We start from the raw sequence: 25,528 nt of genomic DNA, 5'->3' as shown, positions 1-25,528 counted from the left end.
AAGTTCAATTAATTTTGTAATCGTTGTTTCATGGGTTATCAACTAGTTATTAATAATCAGCCAGTAGCGATTGTTCTAAGTTTTTTTTATAAACTATTACATATATTTTACTAGTACAGAAAACATTTAATGATGTGATCTTTTTCCTTTGGTGCGGCCTAGTCCAAAACCGCATTATTAAAGCATTTATTGGTGAGTTTTCCTTATAATCGCAGTAAAAGTCATTAAAAACATATTTATTCTTGTGTTAGTTGAAAACCGCACCATTAAACACTATAAAAACTCACCATTAAATAACCAAGAACCGCACCATTTAATTTTTCGCTTCCCCTTAAAAATTTGGTTATAATTTTTCATTTCCTTCCAAATTTCAAATTATATACTTGTGATAGGAAGCATTATTGTTGTTTGTTTGTTCGGTGTTCTACTCATCCAAGAAACATTTATACTTCTATATTTGTGATTCTCCCATCCTTCTAGACGGCAACGTGGTAAGTTCTTCCCTCTTGTTTTTTAATCTTTCCAATGTTACCACCTCTTTTCTTCTTCCTTTTTTTCTGATTCACATTGGTGGTGATGGGTTTAAGGTGAAAATGGCAACGGTTTTTTGATGGTTAACGAATGTGGCAATGGTTTTTTCGTGGCTGTAACAAATGGATGTTCCTCCATCTTTTTTTTAAATCTTATCTACAAAGTGTTCGACAATTTTACTCCTTTAGTTCATACATTTCCATAATGTTACCACTTCTTTTCTTCTTCCTTTTTGTTTTCTGATTAAAAGTAGTGGTGATGCTTTTCAGGTGAAGATTGCAAGCGGTGTAGACTGTCATCATGGAGGCTGTCTATATCTTATCTACTTGGTTGTATTAGCAGGTGGGTATATATGTTTGTACTTTGTCTTGCAACTTTGTGTATTGTATGTATTTAGTTTCATCTTGAATCAAGAAACTAGCAAAAAAGTTAATCTCATTGCATTGTGTTGGAAGATTGTGAATGGACTCGGCGAGTTGGAGCTCAAACTCGCCGAGTAGGGTCGCAATTTTGGGCGCGGGTTCGCATCTGGACTCGGCGAGTCCACACTGTGTAATGAAACCCTACTTCCCAGGGTTTGAGACCTATTTAAAGGGGCTTATGGCCGTCATTTGTGGCCACCAACCCCTAGAGAGAAACCCTAAAGAGATTTGAGCGTTTTGGGAGAGAAAAGAGGCCATTATTGACCTTTGAAGTTTGGTTTGGCAAGGCACAGGAGATTCTAGCTAAGAGAAGGCAAGGGAAGTGGACATTCTTCGATTTTGGAGCTCAGAGCATCATCTTGGACATATATCTTGGCGTCCTTTCTCGGTTTTTATGATGAACATGGGGGTTTAGGGTTTCTTGACCCCTTTGTTGGTTAGATTTGATGTCCATTTCGTCCCTAATCATGATAAGGCTGGATATGAGATCCATAGAGGTCCAGAAGAGCTGTATTCCTTAAGCTTTATGAGTGTTCATGAGAGTATTGGCCTAAAGTTATGAGATATGGGGATAAAACATCATTTATGAGCAAATAGTTGTTGTTTGAGCCCCAAGGTTTGGACTTTACGTGATTATCATGCTTGGGGAGGCCAGATCTATGAATGTATGGAACAGATCTGACCTCAGGAGTGAGTTTGAGTTGATGCATGGCACGGACTCGCCGAGTCTGAAGAACAGACTCGCCGAGTAGCATGAAGACTACCTAGCACCACTCAGCGAGTGGTCTTGCCAAGTTAAGGGATTGACTTAGCGAGTCAGGGAGAGTCAGAGTGGGTTGACATGTGGATTGAGTCAAGCTGGAACTCGCCAAGTTGTTCTTGAGACTCGGCGAGTTGAGTTGTGGAGGCCCCACAACGCATGCCAGGTGGAACTCGTCGAGTTAGGAGAATACTCGTCGTGTCAAGTGAGGATCCCAGGGAAATCAGTGTATGCGCATAGACTCGCCGAGTCGCTATAGTGCACTCGCCGAGTCCGGTCAAAGTTGACCGTTGACCATTGACCAATGTTGACCTATGTTGACTTGTTAAGGGATAGTCAAACTTAGTTGTGAAGTGTTATTTAGAGATGTATTGTGTTATAGGAGGACTATAGATCGGGAGATCGAGCACAAGTGATTTTAGGGACTTGCGAGTTACCAAGATACGCGAGGTGAGTCTTCTCACTATACTTACCTTGAGTAGGTAACTAGAATTATGTGATACAGTGATTGTATGCTATATTTGTGTTATGTGTTGTGCTGCATTATTCTTTGTGATTTATGTTGTGCATGTTTACAGAGTTAGAACCTGAGGGTTCACAGAGTTTGGGTGCACGGACCCACAGAGTTATAGCCTCGAGTGGCTAATATGTGTTATATGTGGTATTTTGGGGAACTCGCTAAGCTTTGTGCTTACAGTGTTTGGTGTTATTGTTTCAGGTACTAATGACGACCGTGGGAAGGCGCCGGCTTGATCAGTACACACGCATGGGATTTATGATTTTGAGATCTTGGGATTTTTGTATTACTTGGATTGAATTTCAAACATGGTTGTTTTATGAATATTAAGTGAATTATGTTTTTATAAAAATTGAAAATTTTGTTTTGAAATTTACGGTGTTACAAGTTGGTATCAGAGCCTTGGTTAGAGGGATTCGGGTACCTTCGGGAGTATTTGAACTCAAACTGAGGATTTGGAAACTATTTTCAAAAGAGAACCAAATTTTCTAAAAGTAAAAGATTTCTAGAGAAATTCAGAGAAGAAACGTGTGTACGATCTGTCAGCGCCCAAACGGTGATTTCCCAAAATACCCTTATATTATATGTTTATGAGATTGTTATGATGTATTCTCTTGCTAAAGTAGGCTAGGTACTCCTATTAGGACTAGAGTGCCCTGATTTGTGATACCTTAGCCTAGGGAGGGGTGAGCTGCTATGTCACAACTAGAAATTTTGTGCCTTGTAACTTTAACACTTAAGTAAGAATTATGAATCTAAGACATGAAAGCATGCATGATACTTACTCTATAACAACAAATTATCCATCAAACACTTTATACAAGCACTACAAATAGTCATCAAGCAATTGGAAACCCTAGAAGTTCTTGTTTAGGTCCATTTTGGACTAGGACTTCCTTATTGGGCCCAATGGACCAATAAACTTCCAATTTGACTATCTTGGGCTTAGAACCCTTAAATGGGCTCTAATTGGAACCACTTCCAATTATTTCACTATTTTTGGCCATATTGGGCCTAGAGTGAAGTAAATCAAATATTATGAACTATTTTGGACCATAATTAACCTAATTTAGCCCTAATAGGTCATAAAAATTATACTTTGATTTAATTGAGTCAAACATCATCTAACCTAAGTATAATATGGGCCTTGGAGCAAAAATCCCAAAAATCCCCTCTCTCCCCTCTCCATTCTCGGCCCAAGGCAAACCCAAGAAGAAGGGTTGACTTATGCTAGCCACCTCATTGTTATATTGTGGGTAACTAGGCTATTATTCATCATACATCCAAGCTTTACTCATATTTCCATGCACTCTCCCTTCTCTTTTTGATTCTCAGCCGAGAGCTCCCAAGCACACACACTTCATCCAATTTTTATTAAGCAAGCTCTCTCAAAGAACACCCTCACCATTCTTCATCAAATTTTCGAGAATCAAGAGCTTTTCAAGGAGGTTTTTCCTAAAAACACATCATCTAAGGTAAGTTGATGACTAATCCATGATCTAGCTACTTCATTTCATCAAACTCTCTTCTAAATCTATTCCAACTTGTGATCATGCACCTTAGAAGTCACTAAACTCGAGATCTACCAAGAAGACTTGCTAGGATCGAAATTTTCTTCTTTTCTCTCTTCAAAACCGAAACTACAACTCAAGGTAAGCTTCATACCTCCTATTTTTCGGTTTTATAAGTTTTGTGGGGGGGGGGGGGGAATACAAGCAAATGTGTAGATCTATGAGTATATGTATGTTTTGTGTGATTTCTATGTGTATGTATATGTTCTTATGTGATTGTGGTGTTGGATCTAGTCAAAAAGGCCTTAAGACTGAGAATTTCATTAAGTTGCATGAAACTAGTATAAAATATATTATTACATACAAATCATTTCTAGAAAAATAACCAAGTTGGTTAAAGTGAACATCTTTGGGCTAAAAACCCATTTTTAGACTCAAAATGTTAAAATTATAAAACTAAAGGGCCCAAATGACAATTTACGAATTTTGATGGTTGGAATGAGTCAAAACAGTTTCAACAATTTATTTTCTGAAAATATACTCTTTTAAGGGATTAAAAGGTGAAATTTTAAGCATAATGGGCCAAAATGAACATTTCGGCCCAATAAAGCCCAATTTGCGAGATTTTCAAAATAGAGGGGCTGAAACTATACTTTTCTGTAAAACAGGGGACTACTAGTGTTCCAAGTCCATTTCAAGGGTTAAAAATGTTTTTCACATAAAAAAGGACCAAAGATGCAAAAAATTTCTATTGTGGGCCAAAAGTGTAAAAATTGCGAAAATTTGAGGTTTCACCCGAGAAAACTTCATTTTGAGGGACTAAAACTGTTTTTCAATATAAATTTGAGCTGAAAAATACCTTTTCTACAAGTTTTGCTACTATAGTGTCAAGAAAAATGGTTTAAGGACTAAAATGGAAATTCTATTATACAAAGGGCCAAAATTGTAATTTATCCAAAAGAAAGGGGTTGCAAAAAGAAAAATTCTAGTGTTTTTAAATAATAAATCTATTATGATAAAATACTAATACCACAACTACCGGCGAAATATAATACACCTTCAACACCAAAATCGTTACCAAACGAATTGATTCAGTCTCGAATCCACAACGAATCCGATAATAATACTACGACGATACTTCAATACACACGCGGAAATTTCGGGAAGTCAATACACACGTGGGAATACACCAGACGTCGATACACCATCTTTGGGCCCGAAAGTTTCAAATCATGCTTGTTGGGCCTAGCTAGCCCAATGACATGATCTTTAGGCCCAAAGGAAACTCGCTTACATGTTGTTGGGTCTTATATGACCTAATTCCGTGTAAAAGGACTTTCAATGGCTTTTGTGCTGTTGGGCCCCAAGGGTCCTTTGGTATCGCTAGTAAAGTCGAGAATTCACAAATGCGGGTCGGGCCAAGGGCCCTTCGCATTCACGATAGCCTTGAACGACTTATGGAAATACCGGGGGCTTTGTACCCTCTTTTCTCCTCGGTTGTGGGGCTATGCGAAGTCGGGGTGGTTGGATTAAGTGAATAATATGGACGACGCCTAAGGGATTGTTTTTATAATTGTAAACTAATCGTTTCATTAATGCGTGTTTATAACAATTCACAATCCATAATTAATCCAATGTCACATGGATTCATCAAATACACACGTCGCAACGGTACAACAAAATATAAAACGCATAATTCAAAGTGTTAGGAAAACATCGGGTTTTCCTAGGGTTTTCAATTCATACACCTACGAGATGCATACCAAGTATAACAATTCTTTTTACATTTATAGAAACAAACAAGCATACTTACGGATCTTCACACTTTTTATACAATACTCTTTTCAGGAAATATCGGATTTTCTGGTGGTTTTCAAAACAATACCAAACATTATATTTCAAACATTACTTATGAACTCACCAACATTTCATATGTTGACATTTTTCAAAATGCTTGTATTCTCAGGTAACAGGTAAATCGAAGAGAAAAATGTACTCAGTGATATTTTGTTGTTAGTTTAAAAAGAATCGAACAATCTACTTTTGGGAATGTAATGTTTTGAAACAATGTACTAAATGTAAACACTACCAGTTGTACTATTCCAATGCATGGTAATGAATGATGTTATGTTTCACGTATATTCACTGTGATGGTATTCAATTAAGTCACAACAGCCCTCGGATGTTTCCGCCTTCTGGTTCGGGGTGTGACATGCTATGAGATGATTGAGAGTGAATAGGTAACAACGGGGAGCTTATGAGAGATCTGTTAGAATGTGATAGAGTACTTGGAAATTGGGATTCGAAGAGGAGAATTTGGGGTGTATACTGAAACGGTGTGGACAGTAGTATTGGGCCCGTACTATTGAAAGCATCGGGGCGGTGTACGGTCCGAGTAAGAATCTTCGGAATGCCAAGGATCAAGGAGGGATGAGTTGTCGAGTGTGAGTATACTCGAATGGATTCTAATTTATCGTATGTTGTATTTGAGAGGTTGATCATGGTGAGGATACGTCATATGCCGGAGGGCGTTGGGGCTAGTGATGAGGAGATTCGTCAGATCATCCACGAGGAGGTGGCTGCGGCCATCAGGGCAGAGATACCAGAGATGTTCGGGTCTATTAAGACCACGCTGATTGAGACTTTCGATGAGCGTTATGCTGCTCTTTCTGAGGCTGTTGTTGCGGCGGCCACCACAGCTGTTGCTGCTGCGAGGCCGCAGGGTGGTGATGCGTTGCTGTTCCGGGAGTTCAGCAACACGAAACCACCAGAGTTTGATGGGACACAGGACCCGGTGGCGGCTATGAGATGGATTTATGACATGGAGGGGTGTTTCTTCACTTGCTCATCTCCTGAGCATTTTAGAGTACGGTTCGCGCTGAACCAGCTTCGCTTGGGAGCGAAGGACTGGTGGAAGTTTGTGACAGCGCACTTTTCGCCTGCTGAGCTTGCGGCGGTGACCTGGGAGAGGTTCACTGCCATGTTCCGAGATGAGTACGTTCCTCAGGTGGAGAGGGAGCGTTTGGCCCAGGAGTTTCTGACCCTCAAGCAGGGCACTGAGTCTGTTACGGTGATTACCAGGATGTTCCACGAGAGGGTGATGTTCTACCCTGAGCACGTGTCCACTGAGCAGGCACGTATGAGCCGGTATTTGAGTATCTTGAGGCGAGACATTCGGGAGTTCGTGGCGAACTCCTCGTACCGGACATTTGCTGAGCTTCAGGCAAATGCTCGGAAGAGGGAGATCGAGCTGGAGACTCAAGCTAGAGAGGAGGCTGAGTCTCAGGGGAGGGATCGGCGACCGGCACAATTCCAGCCGGCAGCCAAGCAGGCCAAGCCCGCGAATCCCAAAGTAGGGAGCCAGAAGGGCCGCACTTGTGGAAAGTGCGAAAAGGGTCATGACGTAGTATGTAGAGCTGGATCTTGCTACAAATGTGGCAAGGAGGGGCATATGGCCAAGGACTGCCCCAAGGGGTTTGCAGTATGTTTTCACTACAACCAGACCGGACACCGGAAGGCAGAATGTCCGCAGTTGCAGGGATCAACGCAGGGAGCACCTCAGGGATCTGCCCCTGCCGCCATCAGAGCTACCGAGAGTCGGCCAGTGAAGGCCGAGGCGCCGAGGGCACGCGGGAGAGCCTTTCAGTTGACCGCGGAGGAGATCCGCGCAGTGCCCGATGTCGTGGCTGGTATGTATTCTTTCGTGTATTTATTGTAATGTTGAGATATTATGCTTATATTATGTTATGCGTAGGTACTTTTCTTGTGAATTCTGTACCTGCCTTGGTATTATTTGACTTGGGTGTGAGTCGGTCTTTTGTATCTTTGTCTTTTAGTCAGCACATCAGTGTTAGTCGCGAGGCGCTGAGTCGGCCTCTAAGAGTTTCCATAGCTGACGAGAAGGTGATATATGCCATGGAGGTGATCCGTGGGTGTGTACTCGAGATTTTCGGTGTCGAGTTCCCAATTGATTTGGTTCCTATTGCCATGGGGGATGTTTGTGTCATTGTGGGCATGGACTGGTTAAGCAGGTTCGGTGCGGTTATCGACTGCGAGCGACAGCTAGTGACCATACGAGACCCTAGTGGGGGTGTTCTTACAGTGTACGATGAAGGTACCCGTTCAGGATCAACGTTTTGTTCGGCCGCTAGGGTGAGGCAGTGTCTACAGCAGGGTTGTAAGGGTTTTGTGGCGTACGTGTCGGATACGCGGGTTGATTCCAAGAGGCCGAGGTCGGTGGAGGAGGTTCCTATAGTGCGTGAGTTCCCGGATGTCTTTCCATAGGAGTTGTCAGGTGTGCCTCCCGTGAGGAAAGTAGAGTTCGGTATCGATTTGGTCCTGGGGGCCGCGCCTATCGCTAAGGTGTCTTATCATCTTGCACCTCCAGAGATGCAAGAGTTATCCTTGCAGCTTCAGGAGCTGCTGGGGAAAGGGTTTATTCGGCCAAGCAGTTCGCCGTGGGGAGCGCCTATTCTGTTTGTCAAGAAGAAGGATGGTTTACACCGGATGTGCATTGATTACCGGGAGTTGAACAAGTTGACGGTCAAGAACCGTTACTCATTGTCGAGGATCGACGATTTGTTCGACCAGTTGCAGGGAGCATCTTGGTTCTCCAAGATCGATTTGAGGTCTAGCTACCATCAGGTGAGGGTGCGAGATGAGGACGTCTAGAAGACAGCGTTTAGGACACGTTATGGGCATTATGAGTTTGTGGTGATGCCTTTCGGACTCACCAATGCCACGGCAGTGTTCATGGATCTCATGAACTGGGTGTGCAGGCCGATGTTGGATCGGTCGTTGATTGTATTCATTGATGACATTTTGGTATATTCGAGATCTAGAGAGCAGCATGAGGAACATTTGAGGGATATCCTCGGAGTTCTGAGATCGGAGAGGCTTTATGCCAAATTCTCCAAGTGTGATTTCTGGTTGCGAGAGGCCCAGTTCCTAGGACATCTTGTTAACCAGGAAGGGATATTGGTCGACCCGGCCAAAGTTGAGGCGGTGATGAGTTGGGAGGTGCTGAGGTCACCCTCCGAGATCAGGAGTTTTCTAGGGTTGGCCGGTTATTATCGGAGATTTATCAGGGATTTCTCTAAGATCGCAGTGCCACTCACTAGGTTGACCCGGAAGGGTGTCGCTTTTTCATGGGGCCCCGAGCAGCAGGCCTCCTTTGAGACGCTTCGCCAAAAGTTATGCGAGGCCCCGGTGTTAGCCCTCCCGGAGGGAATGGAGGACTTTGTTGTATACTGTGATGCATCGATCTTGGGGTTGGGAGTAGTGCTGATGCAGAGAGGGCACGTGATAGCATATGCATCGAGGCAGTTGAAGCCTCATGAGACGAGGTATCCCACCCATGACCTAGAGTTGGGGGCAGTGGTGTTCCCCCTCAAGATTTGGAGCCACTATATGTATGGGGTTCGGTGTACGATATACACGGACCATAAGAGTCTGAAGTATTTAATGGATCAACCCAACCTAAATATGCGGCAAAGGAGGTGGTTGGATGTGGTTAAGGATTATGATTGTGAGATCCTGTACCATCCGGGCAAGGCTAATGTGGTAGCCGACGCCATGAGTCGCAGGGTGGAGAGCGCCCTGTTGCGAGATGTATGTTTGTGATTGATCGTGATGGCTCCGGTGTTGGACACCATTCGGGGAGCACAAGCTGAGGAAGTGAGGTCGGAGAACCAGAAGAGAGAGCGAGTTGTTGGGTTGGTATCGTAGTTCGTCACCGATGGTCGGGGGCTTATGACATTTTAGGGGCGTATTTGGGTACCGTTTGTGGGGGGACGCGTACCATTTTGATGGAAGAGGCTCATCGGTCGAAATTCTCGATCCATCCTGGGCCACTAAGATGTATCTGGATTTGAGGAGGGAGTATTGGTGGCCCTGTATGAAAAGGGATGTTGCGTGGTTTGTTGAGAGGTGCTTAACTTGCCGTAGGGTTAAGGCCGAACACCAGAGACCGCATGGTAAGTTGCAGCCGTTGGAGGTTCCTGAATGGAAGTGGGAATAGATCACCATGGATTTCATCACCAAATTGCCAAGGACTACTAGGGGAGTAGATGTAATTTGGGTGATTGTAGACAGGTTGACGAAGAGCGCTCACTTCCTTGCTATCAGCGAGAGTTCATTTGCAGAAAAGTTAGCAGAAATGTACGTGAGGGAAGTGGTATCTCGGTATGGGGTGCCGATCTCAATTGTCTCAGACCGGGATGTACGTTTCACTTCTAGATTCTGGAAGAAGTTTCATGAGGAGTTGGGTACTAGGCTGCATTTTAGTACCGCATATCACCCCCAGACAGACAGACAGAGTGAGCGGATGATTCAGACGCTCGAGGATATGCTCCGAGCATGTGTATTGGATTTCGGGGGAAGTTGGGATACGTATTTTCCCTTGGCCGAGTTTTCTTACAACAACAGCCATCATTTGAGCATTGGTATGCCACCCTTTGAGATGTTGTATGGGAGGAGGTGTCGGACCCCCATTTGCTGGGGAGAATTCAGACAGCGCGTTATGGGCAACACTGAGATCGTACTTCAGACGACAGAGCAGATCCAACAGGTCAGACAGAGGTTACTGACTGCTCAGAGTCGACAGAAGAGTTATGCGGATAGAAGCCCGTCTGAACTTGAGTTCCAGGTCGGCGAATTTGTGCTCCTGAAGGTCTCTCCTTGGAAAGGAGTGATTCGATTCAGGAAGAGGGGCAAGTTGGGGCCCCGATATATTGGACCATTTCGGGTAGTCGCCAGGGTAGGCAGGGTAGCCTATCGTTTGGATTTTCCAGCAGAGTTGGGGCAGATTCACGACACTTTCCATGTGTCGCAATTGCGGAAGTGTATAGCTGATGAATCGTCAGTGGTTCCATTAGAGGATATTCAGGTGGATACGAGCCTGAATTATGCTGAGAGACCAGTGGCACTCAGAGATCGGAAAATCAACGTTTTGAGGAACAAGGAGGTACCTTTGGTTTTGGTCTAGTGGCAGCATCGGAAGGGGCCTGAGATGACCTGGGAACTAGAGCGTGAGATGCGCGAGCAGCATCTGGAGTTATTTGCAGAGCGAGACTTCGAGGGCGAAGTCTAGTTCTAGTGGGGAGAATTGTAACAACCCGGAATTTCCAGGTATTTATTATTAGTGCATTTTTGGAAGATTGTGAGTGGACTCGGCGAGTTGGAGCTCAAACTCGCCGAGTAGGGTCGCGATTTTGGACGTTGGTTCACGTCTGGACTCGGCGAGTCCACGCTGTGTAATGAAACCCTAATTCCCAGTGTTTTGAGACCTATTTAAAGGGGCTTATGGTCGTCATTTGCGGCCACCAACCCCTAGAGAGAAACCCTAAATAGATTTGAGCGTTTTGGGAGAGAAAAAAGGCCATTATTGACCTTTGAAGTTTGGTTTGGCAAGGCAAAGGAGATTCTAGCTAAGAGAAGGCAAGGGAAGTGGACATTCTTCGATTTTGGAGCTCAGAGCATCATCTTGGACGTATATCTTGGCTTCCTTTCTCGGTTTTTATGATGAACATGGGGGTTTAGGGTTTCTTGACCCCTTTGTTGGTTAGATTTGATGTCCATTTCGTCCCTAATCATGATAAGGCTTGAGATGAGATCCATAGAGGTCCAGAAGAGTTATATTCCTTAAGCTTTATGAGTGTTCATGAGAGTATTGGCCTAGAGTTATGAGATATGGGGCTAAAACATCATTTATAAGCAAATAGTTGTTGTTTGAGCCCCAAGGTTTGGACTTTATGTGATTATCATGCTTGGGGAGGCCAGATCTATGAATGTATGGAACAGATCTGACCTTAGGAGTGAGTTTGAGTTGATGCATGGCATGGACTCGCCGAGTCTGAAGAACAGACTCGCCGAGTAGCATGAAGACTGCCCAGCACCACTCAACGAGTGGTCTTGCCGAGTTAAGGGATTGACTCAGTGAGTCAGGGAGAGTCAGAGTGGGTTGACATGTGGACTGAGTCAAGCTGGAACTCGTCGAGTTGTTCTTGAGACTTGTCGAGTTGAGTCATGGAGGCCCCACAACTCATGCCAGGTGGAACTCGTCGAGTTAGGAGAATACTCGTCGTGTCAAGTGAGGATCCCAGGGAAATCAGTGTATGCGCATAGACTCGCCGAGTCGCTATAGTGCACTCGCCGAGTCCGGTCAAAGTTGACCGTTGACCATTGACCAGTGTTGACCTATGTTGACTTGTTAAGGGATAGTCAACCTTAGTTGTGAAGTGTTATTTAGAGATGTATTGTGTTATAGGAGGACTATAGATCGGGAGATCGAGCACGAGTGATTTCAGGGACTTGCAAGTTACCGAGATACACGAGGTGGGTCTTCTCACTATACTTACCTTGAGTAGGTAACTAAAGTTATGTGATACAGTGTTTGTATGCTATATTTGTGTTATGTGTTGCGCTGCATTATTCTTTGTGATTTATGTTGTGCATGTTTACAGAGTTAGAACCTGAGGGTTCACAGAGTTTGGGTGCCTGGACCCACAGAGTTATAGCCTTGAGTGGCTAATATGTGTTATATGTGGTATTTTGGGGAACTCACTAAGCTTTGTGCTTACAATGTTTGGTGTTATTGTTTCAGGTACTAGTGACGACCGTGGGAAGGCGCCGGCTTGATCAGTACACATGCATGGGATTTATGGTTTTGAGAGCTTGGGATTTTTGTATTACTTGGATTGAATTTCAAACATGGTTGTTTTATGAATATTAAGTGAATTATGTTTTTATAAAAATTGAAAACTTTGTTTTGAAATTTACGGTGTTACACGTTGAATAAGGAATCTATCTTAACTCATTATGTGGCTGTAACAAGTGGATGTTCCGGTGGTATGGATGACTGAAAAAGGATGGTTACACAAGCTTAAACTAAATGGCATTTTTAAAGATTTAGTTAATACCTAAATACTTCATTCTTTTTACAGGAAGAATTGGTTCGAAACCTCCTGAAGTTGTAGTTAATGAGAGATGGTTTTCTGATCCAGAGTTCTGTAATATAATGATGCTTAATGGTGCGGTTCTTATTTAATGGTGCGGTTTTGGCTATTTTTCAGGAATCTTTTTTGGGACGGTTTTGACTATTTTTTGGGGGCGGTTTTGAAACCACATCATCAAATAGAGGTGTTTTTTGATGCTATATTTTTTATGCGATTCAATACCCGCACCAAATAATCAATTTACCTGCATTGTTAAATGCTTTTTGTACTAGTGGAAAAAGCTTGAAATATTAGTATTCTAAACAAATATGATCGATTCACTTTTAGATAATGCAAACTTTGATTTAAGGATAAATTTCATATTAGTATATTTATTAAATAAACTTTTGACTTATTTTGATGAACTTAACAATAAAATTAAAATATAATATACTCTTAAAATTTGGTACACAAGGTGCTTAATAAAATATATTAGTAGACTAGCATAAGTTTTAAAAATTGTAAATAAATGACTAAATTGATGTATTAAACTGTGAATGAATCCCTGAAATGTTTTATTAAATTGTTAATTTATTACATTAAGTTGTGAATTTCATGTATTACACTGTGAATTGAGTGTATTACGTTGTGAATTTTTTATGATTTTTTTTTCTTATAAAATATAAGATGAAAGAAGCATTATACATTTATACACATTATGATTTTATCTAATTTTAAATAGAATATGTAAAATTTAATGTGTGAATATTTGTATATAAAAACTTTGATAGAAACACTAATGTATAAATTTGAAGAAATAAACGTAATTTTCAGTTGTGAATGTATAATTTTTGTGTATTAAACAGTGAAATTGTCATATTAAGTAGTAAATTTTGCGTATTAAATTGTGACTTGATTGTATTAAGCTATAAACTGATTGTATTAAGTTGTAAGTTTTTAATGAATTTTTTGTTAATATATAAATAATTTATGTGTGAATGTTTGCATTTATTTCCTTATGAATATATGTATTTTGGTTTTGTATAAATATGTAATAATGTATTTACTTTTATAATTATTTTGAATTAATCTTTTAATAAATGAATTAATTTATTAAATTGTGAATATAGTATTCAAACTCTCAGTCAATGATTTTGTATACAATTTTTCTTTAATGAAAAACATAAGTTTTAAGCTATTAATAAATGATTTATTATGATTTTATATAATTTTGAATAAAATATGTAAAAATTAATCTGTGAATATTTGTGTAAAAAAATTGAAATAAACACTAGCTTATAGATCTGAATGTGTAAACATAAGTTTTAAGATGAAAATATAGCTTTGAATATATAATTTTCTATATTAAACTATGAAATTAATTGATTGTATTAAATTGTGAATTGACAATATCAAGTTATGAATTTTCAAAGAATTATATATTAAAATATGAATGGTTTATGTATGATTTTTTGTACTGATTTTTCTTTTATATATATATATATATATATATATATATATATATATATATATATATATATATATATATTGTGTTGCATAAATATGTTTGCATTAAACCCTGAATAAATGAGTTGATTAGTTTATTAACTTGTGAACTTGATATTAAGCTATCAATAAATGATTTTATATACAAATCTGATTTCGAAAGAATGATAATTGCAACAATGATTGTTCATGGCGTATGGTAGTTTGTTGTGGTGTGGTAGGAGAGTTTGATATTGTCTTCTTTAAATATATGAATTAATGTATAATTGATTGAATTAGGTTTTGTTGTGAACTTTATATATTAAACTAAAAATAGATTGTATTAAGTTGTATATTTCATAAAAAAAATTGAATTTTTCAAGATGTAATTTTTTTTTCCTAAAATTCTGTATATTTTTACTGGAAAAGTAAAAAAGAATTGTCATGGAAATGAGAGCTATAATGTTTGTTTTATTAAGTTGTGAATACGACGAGAAAAATGTTATTGAATTTAATGTTATTCCGCTAATGATCCGGTGATGATCCGGCAACAAGTGGCAAGTAGTTTGTTAGTTTGTAAACTACTTAATAAAAAAAGATTATTTAATACATGTCCAAAATATCTCTAATGAAACCATTTAAAAAATGGTTCATACGATTCTTAACTTTTTGAAATGAGGTTTAACTTTTTGAAAAAAGTTGTTGATAACTAAAAGAATATTTTGTGAGCATTTTACGAACTGGCTGATCTCGAAGCTATCCCAATTTCATAGATTTTTTTTATTCTTACACCCTACTTTCATATGTTACTATTACAATATTGTAATTTGAGAATTCTACCAAACTAAACCTTAAAAACTACTCTGCCTTATTACTTTAAAATGTAAGTTTGAAATCTCAAACTATTTTCATTTATTTTATTTCTTCAAATTTGTGAAAGATAATAATTTGTTATAACATAACCCAGAACATTGCCAAAAAAAAAAAAAAAAAAAAAAAAAAAAAAAAAAAAACAAACCGAATACACCATCTGTAAGTGTAAAAGTTAAGCAAGAATAAAAAATATAAATTCATAAACAAAAGCATATGTCAATAGGTTTTGCATTCTCAACACATCCAAATTAAAAAGGAAGAATGAACTTATCGTGTATGGCTTTGAAAAGTAGGAAAGGAAAGCATCTTCTAACTATTTTGATGCCACAGTCAACTTTTGATGAGGATTCATCCTTCAACGCAAGTCCACATTCCATAACCTGCATCACAAACAACCAACCATGTATGATTAAAATTACCATTGCAAGTTTTTCCCTCTAATAAATCAACTTATAAATTAACATGAAAACATAAGAGCAATATTAAAATTCAAACACATTATCTACAAAAGCCATAAAAGGAACAAGTTAAGGATTAACAATGAGTCATGCTAGGATTGTCCATTAGTCAAGGATTAACAGGGAGTCACGCATGACATGTCCATTAGTCTACCATGCATTGAGCAAGATTAATCCAAACAAAAGTTGCAAAAATGACTTAAAACGATGTCTTTTGAAAAAGTCAAGACCTCAAAATTGAAAACCAAACAATTTTGTTATTTAGAAGTGAATAATTAGAAATGAATAATCATTTGAGGATCTCATATATGTAATAGAGGGCTAAAATTTATTAATATTTTAGTTTTACAGTTAATCAAAAATTGAAAGAAAAAATAATGATTAATATTACAGTTTTAAGGTTGTAAGGTGTTAAAATCATGGAGCTAAATGGTTAAATGAAAATAAAATATTGTAGTTTTTAAGGTTTAGCTAACAAAACAAAAAAGGATAAGTAAATCTTTTATAAAGCAACAACAAAACTTGTACATAAATACTCAAAAGTCACATAATCACAACCAATTATCAATTACTTGTTGGACTTGGTCATGTTCGAATTATAGAATGGACATACCACACACAACAGTGAAAGGCATAATGATAAAACTGCAAAAATAAATAAATAAATAAATAAATGGACCCAGTTAAAAAAATCTAGATGTTGACATTACCAATATTCATTGTTAATATGCATTCTTTCTCACTATTATCTTCATGGATCTTTCTTATTCAAGAAAAAAAAACAAATTATTTTAAAGAATACATACCAATTTAGAACATTCAGAAAGTTCAAGAGTATCGCCTTCAAGTTTACTCTTGGCTGTACTCTTTCAAAAAAAAAGTTTACTCTTGACTGTAAAGGATATTTTCCATGAAGGAGATAGTTTTAAAGAGAATAGCTAGGGTTGTTCAGTGTTTGGATAAAACCGAATTGGACAATTGGACAATTTGGATTGGACTATTTGGTTCGGATATTCGGATTTTTGGATTGGTTTTCAACTAAACCGAATTATTATTTTGGATTTCGGATTGGTTCTGGTTTATAAAATAAGAACCGAATAGTCCAAAAAAACCGAATAAATGTTTATTATTTATTTATTTATAATATATATCTATAGTTATCTATTAATTTTGTAATTTATTTTTTCAAATAGGTTCAAAATGTTTCACTTAATAAAAAAACATCAATATGTATTATCTCTCAAAAGTTTTTTATCTATAAAATATTTAACTATCATATATCTTTTTAGTAGTTGTTTATAAATTTAAAATCACAACTAAATAATTTGTTTTCACTTCTTGTGTAAAATTGGGTAATATTATAATTACATGTTGTTTTAAAATATTTCGGTTTTTGAAAACCGAATTATAAAAACCGATCCAACCGAATTGTAATTGGATCGGATCGGATCGGATTTGAATTTAGTTTGGATTATTCGGATCCATGTTTTGAAAACCGAAATCAATTTGGATTCACTTGATTGGATCGGATCAAACCGATCCATCCAAACGAACACCCCTAAGAATAGCTCCTAAAGATATTTTCAACCATCGATCATTTTTTTGATTATCTACCAGTATAGATAAAGTACTTGTTTCTTATGAAATGGGTACCTGAGACTTCCCTCATCTCCATCTTTAAACTCCCATGATTTTATCGTCTTGTAAATTAGTGTCAAATGTAACAGAAGAAAATATAAAATTGAACAACCCATAAATGAAGCAATTTCATTACTTCTTTTTCAGTGATTGTTGTGTCTTCTTAGATCGTGGGTCATTGGTTTTCGGAGAGATCAACATCAATAGTATCTATCATCTATGGTTTTTTCTCGATGGGATAGTTTTAAGATAAAGATAGTGAGGAGAGGGTGGGGGACTGATAAGACCTGTTTGAAAGGGTCAATCTCCAAGAAGAATAAAGCAAGAAGAACAGAGAGAGCTGGACCAATTTTCGATATTTTCTTCCCAAAAATACAAATTACAACTTATAGACTAATGGTTGTCATGTGACTCCTCAATTCTAGGAACTGAAACAATCATGCATAGACTTAGTCAAGGAAACACTAGTTAAACTAAAAACATGCAACTTAAGAAAATATCAACTTCATGTGTGCAACTAACTAATGGTCAACAAACTTGGTCATCAAGATTCCTTTAGTCTTCATAATGGTTGGGTCTCTTGATGGTCTTTTTAGGTCGGGTATAGGTTGTACCCATATCAACACCCCCCTCCATTAGCAATGACCTTGTCCTCAAGGTCAGGTAAGAGCTTGGATAGATCAAAATCATCATTTTTTTCCTAGGTTGCTTCCGAGATGTCACGTCCTTTCTAATGGAGAAGAACTTGTTCTAGTGGTCCATGGGGGTGTGGAGAATACGTTGATCCAAATGGCTTCAGGCTCCAGAACTGGTAATTCCTCAATGCAATTTTCTAGAAGCGGTAGTTGCGAGGGGTGGAGTTTCCTGGACATGCTCGTAACAAAGATATGTGAAAGAAGGGGTGGATACGAGAGCCTGGTGGGAGCTCGATGCGATATGCTACTTTCCCGATGCGTCCAAAATTTTGAAAGGACTAAAAAAGCGTTTGCAAGGTTTGTTAGATGTTCTTTTTGTGACTGATAACTGTCGATACATCCGTAGCTTGAAGTGAACTAATTTACCCACTTTGAACTCCTTGTCTTGACGATGTTTATTTTCCTAATTAGTCCTTCTTTGTCTTATGTGTTGTAGCGTGATCTTGAGGTGGTTAATAAGCCTTTGATGCTCTGTTAAGGTTGTATAAATGGAAGCTACTTTGGATGAACATGCAATGTAATGAGGAAAAGCTGGTGGAAGGCGACCATAAAGGGCATGGAAAGGCGTCATGTCGATGGCGCTGTGATAGCTGGTATTGTACAAAATTCTGCCAAATAGAGATACTTGTTTCAGTGCTTTGGTTCATCACTTGTGAAGCAACGTAAGTAGGATTCTAAACACCGTTTGACCGTCATTTTGTGGGTGGTATGAACTGGAGTATTACAATTTGCTTCCGAGTTTGGTGAAAAATTCCTTCCAGAAGTGACTAAGGAATAGTGGGTCGCAGTCTGAGACTATGGTTTTTGGTACCCCATGGAGCCAGTAATTGTGATGAAGGAAAAGTGTCACTAGCACTACTACAATATACTGAGGTGGAAGGGCTATGAAATGTGAGAAATTGGATAGCCTATCAACATTACCCATACTCAAGTTTTTACATTGGATGGAGGGAGGTGAGTGATAAAGTCCATGGATATATCTTCACATAGTTGATTTGGAATTGGTAGAGCTTAAAGAAGACCGTAGGGATGTTGAGTTGAGTATTTGGTCTGTTGACATACCAAATACTCTTTGATAAACTCTATGACCTCCCTTTTGAGATGTGGCCAAAATAAGGAAGCGTTGATCTGGTGCATTGTTGATCTGATCCCCGAATGGCCACCCAAGGTACAGGAATGAAATTCTTGTAAGAGTGTGAGTCGGAGAGAATCAATGGGTGGGATAAACAACCGCTCTCTGAAGTAGAGTAATCCATCACGAAGGTGGTATCTAGGGTTAGTTGAGATCTTCTTGATCCAAGTTTTTCCTTCGTTAGTTATGGTGTAATACTCACGTAGTTGTTGTAACCATAGGAATATGGGAAAGGAGATGGCTAGAATCAGTGAGTCTTCTTTCCTGCTTAGGGCATCCATAACCCTATTTTCTTTCCCTGGTTTGTTAAAAACCTCAAAGTCGTATCCCAAGAGTTTGGCTGTCCATTTATGTTGTTCTGGAGTATGAATGACTTGTTTGAGAAGGTGTTTGAAGCTTCTTTGATCTGTAAAAACCCTAAATCATCGACCGAGGAAATATTGGCACCACTTTTTACTACTTTCGTGATGGGATAAAGTTCTTGGATGTATGTTGAAGCAGTTTGCATGCGAGGGAAAAGCTTCTTGCTAAAGAAAGCAATTGGTTTATCCACTTATGATATAACAACTCCTATGCTTGTACCCGATGCATCTGTGGTGACATAAAAAACGTTAGTGAAATCAGATAGGGCAAGAACTGGAAGACATATCATGGTAGCCTTTAGGTTAGCGAAGGCTTCTTGGCATCTTCAGTTCACAAAAGCGTTGGGCTGCGAAGTAGGTTTATGAGTGGTGATGCCATGTTTGAGTAGTTCTTTACAAAACGAAGGTAGTAGCCCATTAGACCTAGAAATCCCCAAATTCCTATTAGAATCTTGGGTTTAGGCCAGTCACTAATGGCTTTTAATTTTTCTAGATCTGTGGATATGCAATTTTTCGAGATCACGTGTCCTAGGTATTGAATCTCATATACCCCAAAGATGCATTTGGATAATTTGGGGTAATATTGGTGTTGAGCCAACGTTTGAAACAAAAAATGGAGATGTTGGTGGGTTTTGAGCATAACAACCAATCATATGTGTGCATGAAACCTTAATTACTTTGATATATGTTTTCTCTAATTGAACATACAAGTATTGAACATCAAAAGGAAAAACCCTAAAAGGTATATAATATTTTTGAAAATTAAAACATAAGATAGTAAACATACCTTTGATTGCTATGTAGTAATAAAAATGAGAATCCAAGAGTTCTTGAAGCTTGAGAACAAGTGTCACAACTCTAATGAATTACACCCAAACCAAGCTAAAGGATGAAAGAGGAGAGGGGATGAGGAGCTTCTTAGAAATTTGGTTATCCTTCTGGATTCAGAGTGGCTAAAAATCATAAGCCATGTGGGTCTATTTATAGTGCAGATAGAATACACGGGATAACCCTAATTTGAATAAAATATTATTAATTCAAATTGATAATTATCCACCACCTTAATTATCTACCTAGGATAATATAAAAACTCTAATTATCCTTAGTAAAACCGTCCACCACCTTCTAGGAAGGTTTTAGAACCTCCTACTCAACTATTGAACAATTACACTTTAGTCCATGCACTTTCAATTAATTCTTTTAATCCTGAAATTAATTCCAATTAATTTCTAATTAAATATTAATTATATAATATGATTTCTAAATCTAATAACCTAAAACTGAAACTAGGGTTTAGATCTTACCTTTGATTGTTATATAGCAATAACAATCAATCCTTGGCTTCATAAAGCTTAGTGCCTCAAGTGTTGCACCTCTAATGGAGTCACAAACACCGCTAAGCAATTGGATGAAGGAGAGAAGAGAGGGGAGGCACCAAAAAAAGGCTGTAAACCCTAAAGGAACTTTTCACCCTGTTTTTTATACATAGGGGTCCTTTATATACATGTAGGTTATTAGGGTTTGCAACTAGGAAACCCTAATCTGACTACTTAGGCCCTAAGCAGTCCATGGACTCCTTTAACATATCCCTTGGATGAATTCCTTATGGGCTTCCCATAGAATTCGTCCAACGTATATATTATTAGGTGGTCTATAGTCCAATTGTAATTATCTTATAAATACAACTCCAGTCCCCCAAGTTTAATTAATCTCTTTTAGTCACAAATTAATTTTTAATTAATTCTTTACTAATATTAATTAAACATTTGATTTCTCCTTTAATATATTATTCTTATAATATATTAATAAATCATAATTAAACCTTTCTCTCCTTAATTCATCCTACAAATTGCTATAGTGAAGGCAACCCAAAAGGACCATGCTCATAATCGGGTCAAGTACATACCAAAATAGTTATGGACTTAGACACTAATCCTACAATAAGCACCCAATATAGCTTTATACCGTTGGAAGAATTAAAATAGTCTATACTATTACTTTTGTATTTAAGTTTTAGTATGTATAAAATATACAATATCTTGGGTAGTTTTGTAATAAACTTAAACTTAGTCGATTTGTATCCAGTCGTTTGTAAATAAATTATCAATGTAAAATATTAGTTGTGAATATGCATGTAGCATGTTTTGGAGTAACAAATTGGTTAAGTATTATGAAAGGGAGGGTCTTTCGCTTTCAAATCTATTGTTGAACTCTGACATAGTAGTTGCGTGTCCTAAGATAAGTGATCATATAATCCTTCGTTCTACAAGACATCATGTGGACAAACGACATGGAATGGAATCAATCTCTTTGTACAATACTTTATTTCTTGATTTTCGATTTGTAATGACAAAGAACTACTAATCAAACACATCCATTTAGTCCTGGTCGGGCCCAACACTATAAGTCAACACCAAATCATCGAGGGGACTAAGATATCACTTTTCATGTTAGGGAAAAAGGAACAGATAAACTTTGACTTATATCTTTGCACTATTTACTCATCAAATTAAGCACAACAATATGTTTTATAACATCAAGTTACTGATACGTTTACGCATTATCAATGCACAACCAACTTGTAAACAATAACACATATATATGTTTAAAGATTATAAGATATTATCGTCTCAGAATTACTCGTGATAAATTCCATGGAATAATTCTCTGAGCATGGGTTAATCTAATACTTAAATTCTCTATTTCAAAAGCACTCATGAATGTTGCAGCAAACCACTGCTATGTCTAAACTCTTAGAGAATATATAGCCAAATTCATGATAGTATTGATTCACTACTTACTTCCAAAAGTATGATCGAATTTAGATGTTTGAATAATCCAATTATTTGGGAAGTAAAATATGCTAAATAAAACACAATAATAAACAATCGACAAAGGATAGTAAACAATACTCATAAATAATTTTCTATTATTTAATCATCAAAAGTCAATTACATTTACTCTGTTACAAGTTTCCCAATACCTATTTAACTACTAAAACTAATATCATCCTTCAGACCAATGCGCCTTGCATGCTGAATGTGCTTAACCCTACTCAAACCCTTTGTGAGGGGATCTGCAGGATTCTTTTCTGATGATACCATCTTCTCAACGAGGTTTCCTCCTTCTACTCTATGTCTAATAAAGTGGTATTTTTGGTTGATATGTTTATATCTGACAGGATCTCTTGGTTCCTTTGTCAACGCAACCGCTCCTTCATTATCATAGAAAATCCCCATTGACTCCTTTATGGTTGGCATAACTCCAGGGTCTCCGATGAAGTTCTTCAACCATATAGCCTCCTTCAATGCTTCACTAACAGCTATATATTATGATTCACAGGTAGAATCATCCACGATCTTCTATTTGGAACTTTTCCAAGTTACTACTCCTCCATTAAGGGTAAATACACAAGCAAATTGAGAACAAAAGTTGTCTTTGTCTATCTGAAAGATGGCATCACTATACCCAGTTACTCTCAAGTCATTGCTGCCACCAAGCACAAGGACCCAATCCTTAGTTATTCGCAGATACTTATAAGAATATTCTTGACTGCTATATAATGAGCGTTACCTGGATTTCCATGATATCGACTAACCATGCTCAAATAAAAAGACACGTAAGGGGAAGTACATGTCATAGCATACATGATTGATACAACAATAAAAGCATATAGAACTCGACTCATTTCTACTATCTCTTTATCAATACTCGGACTCTGAGTTTTACTCATTTTTGTTTTACTCTAGTTAGGCAACTCTCCTTTCATGGAATTCTCCATGCTAAAACACTTTAACACTTTATCCAAATATGTACTTTGACTAATTCTAATTAGTCTTTTGCTCTTATTTCTCAAAATCTGTATCCTAGGATATAGGCAACCTCTCCCAGATCCTTCATAGCGAAACACTCTCCAAGCCAAGACTTAACTTCTTGCAATGTTGGAATGTCGTTTCCTATAAGAAGTATGCCATCAACATACAATACCAGGAAGGTCACTATAGTCCCACTAGATTTGACATATACCCAAGATTCATCTTCACTTCTAGAGAAGCCAAACTCTGTAACTTTTTCGTTAAAGAAAAGATTACATTTGAGAGAAGCTTGTTTCAATCCATAGATTGATTTCTCAAGATTACACACTCTATTGGGGTACTTAGCATCCACAAAACCATCTGGATGGCTCATGTAAACATAATCAACCAACTTCCCATTAAGGAAAGCGGTTTTGACATCCGTCTGCCAAATTTCACAGTCATGAAATGCAGCTATGGCTAGCAATACCCTAATAGATTTAATCTTAGCTACTGGTGAAAACACCCGTTTTTTGTTAAAGTGCCTATGCCAATAGATTTATAAACTGAATATGGTAAAACATTAATTGAAGCTCATAAATCTAACATAGCACGGGGACATAAAGGTTTCCCAATTTGCAAGGAACGGTGAAAACACCCGGATCCTTGCACTTTGGGGACATCCTTTTCTTCAAAACTACAGAAGCATTTTCACTTACTTTCACTGTCTCATTACCTCACAACTTCTTTTTAGATGTGCAAAGTTCCTTAATGAACTTAGCATATCTAGGTACTTGTTTGATCGTATCTAAGAGAGGGATGTTGACTTCAATTTTCTAGAACATTGCCATGATTTCACTATCTTCTCTTTCTTTTTTTGTTGTTGTTCAATCTTGATGGAAAAGGTGGTGGTGTGATCTTTGATTTTTTTCTCTTCCGGCTTCTTTTTCTTCACCATTTCTTCTTTCTTTTCATATTTATTTGGTGGTTCTTCTATCACCAAATCTTATTCTTCTTCTTCTTCGGACATCTTTGGGCAATCATATTTCTTTCCACTCCTCAAGCTAATTGCACAAGCATTGTGTTTTGGGTTCTTTTAGGTTTGAGGAGGCAGTTTTCCTTGATTCTCCATTTAGCTCACCAATTGAGTAAGTTGTTCCATTTGATGCTCAAGATTCTTGATGCTTGCCTTGGTTTCTTGCTGAAAACTTTGAGTGCTAGTGGCAAGGCTTTTGACTATGTCTTCTAAGGACATGCTTGAAAGACCCGACATGTTGAGGAGGGGGTTGTGGTTCCCTCGGTTGGTAATTTTGTTGTGGAAATGGTGGCCTTGCTTGGTAATGGGGTGGTTGTCTTTGTTGATAGCTCATGTTTTGGTTGTTTTTCCACCCTTGATTGCCTCAGGGATTATCATAAGTTCTTTGATTGTGCCCGGAATAGCCTCCCATAACATTTTCTTCTTCATATTCTTCTTTCTGCAATTGAGGACACATATCAGTCAGGTGTCCCACTTTAGTGCAAATACCACAAGGATGGGGTGTGGATTGCACACCTTTGTCCTTAGTAAGCATCATTACTACCTTAGTCAACTCGGACACTTAAGCTTCAATTTGAGGAGTGGGCACTTCTTTTACACCTCGGGGTGCATCCGTGTACCAATCTTCATCTTGACTAGTATCCTTTGAATCTTCCGCCATGTTTCTCGAATCTCAGTTGGGGTGTTATCGGTCAAAGATCCTCCACTTGAAGCATTAAGAAGTCTTCTTTCCCAAGGAGTCATGCCTTCAATGAAGTGTTGGAGGATTTGATACCCACTAATACCATGTTGTAGGCAACATGCACAAAAGCTTTTTCAACCTCTCCTAATATGTATGAAATGCTTATCTCTTGTGTTGTTTGATCCCAATTATCTCTCTATTTAAGGTTGGGGCTTTCATTTATGGGAAATATTTATCTAAGAAGAAGCGTTCAAGGTCTACCTATGTGTTGACCGTCCCCGGTGGAAGGTTATAAAGTCAATCTTTTGTTGAGTCTTGCACTGCAAAGGGGAATGCCCTAAACTTGATTTGGTCCTCCATGACATTGTGTGGTTTCATGCCAACACACACAACATGGAGCTCTGTGAGGAATTTGTGGGGATCTTCATTTTCTAGGCCTCTAAAGGTTGGGAGGAGGTGGATAAGACCGGATTTTAGTTCAAGGTTTGTGGCTGCCGGATAGGTGATGCAAAGAGGTTGTTGAGTAACCTCTTGCCTCGCCTATTGGCGAAGGGCTTGTTCGGGTGGAGGATTTGGAGGTGAATTCTCTCCATGTTTATCTCCCATGGTATGAGTAGGAATTGAGGATTTTACTGGTGTGGAGTTTTGGGATGTTATGAGTAGATGAAGAGGGTGTAGTGGTATTTCTAGATGAGGATG

The 25,528-nt window shown here is 38.3% G+C and overlaps 1 protein-coding gene across 1 annotated transcript in view; it reads right to left on the bottom strand.

The window, feature by feature from the left end:
- Window positions 1-24,069, bottom strand: part of LOC145029662 (protein FAR1-RELATED SEQUENCE 5-like) — a 75,656-nt gene extending 51,587 nt beyond the window's left edge. Inside the window, exon 1 of the mRNA XM_078978155.1 lies at window positions 23,955-24,069. Coding sequence (XP_078834281.1) covers window positions 23,955-24,069 — 115 coding nt within the window. The remainder of the gene's footprint in view (window positions 1-23,954) is intronic.
- Window positions 24,070-25,528: the final 1,459 nt, after the last annotated feature.

This window comes from Lactuca saligna, chromosome 2 (assembly GCF_052625555.1).
Source record: "Lactuca saligna cultivar CGN05327 chromosome 2, ASM5262555v1, whole genome shotgun sequence".
NCBI classification, from domain to species: Eukaryota; Viridiplantae; Streptophyta; class Magnoliopsida; order Asterales; family Asteraceae; genus Lactuca; species Lactuca saligna.
This window is presented reverse-complemented; position numbering and strand designations above follow the sequence as displayed.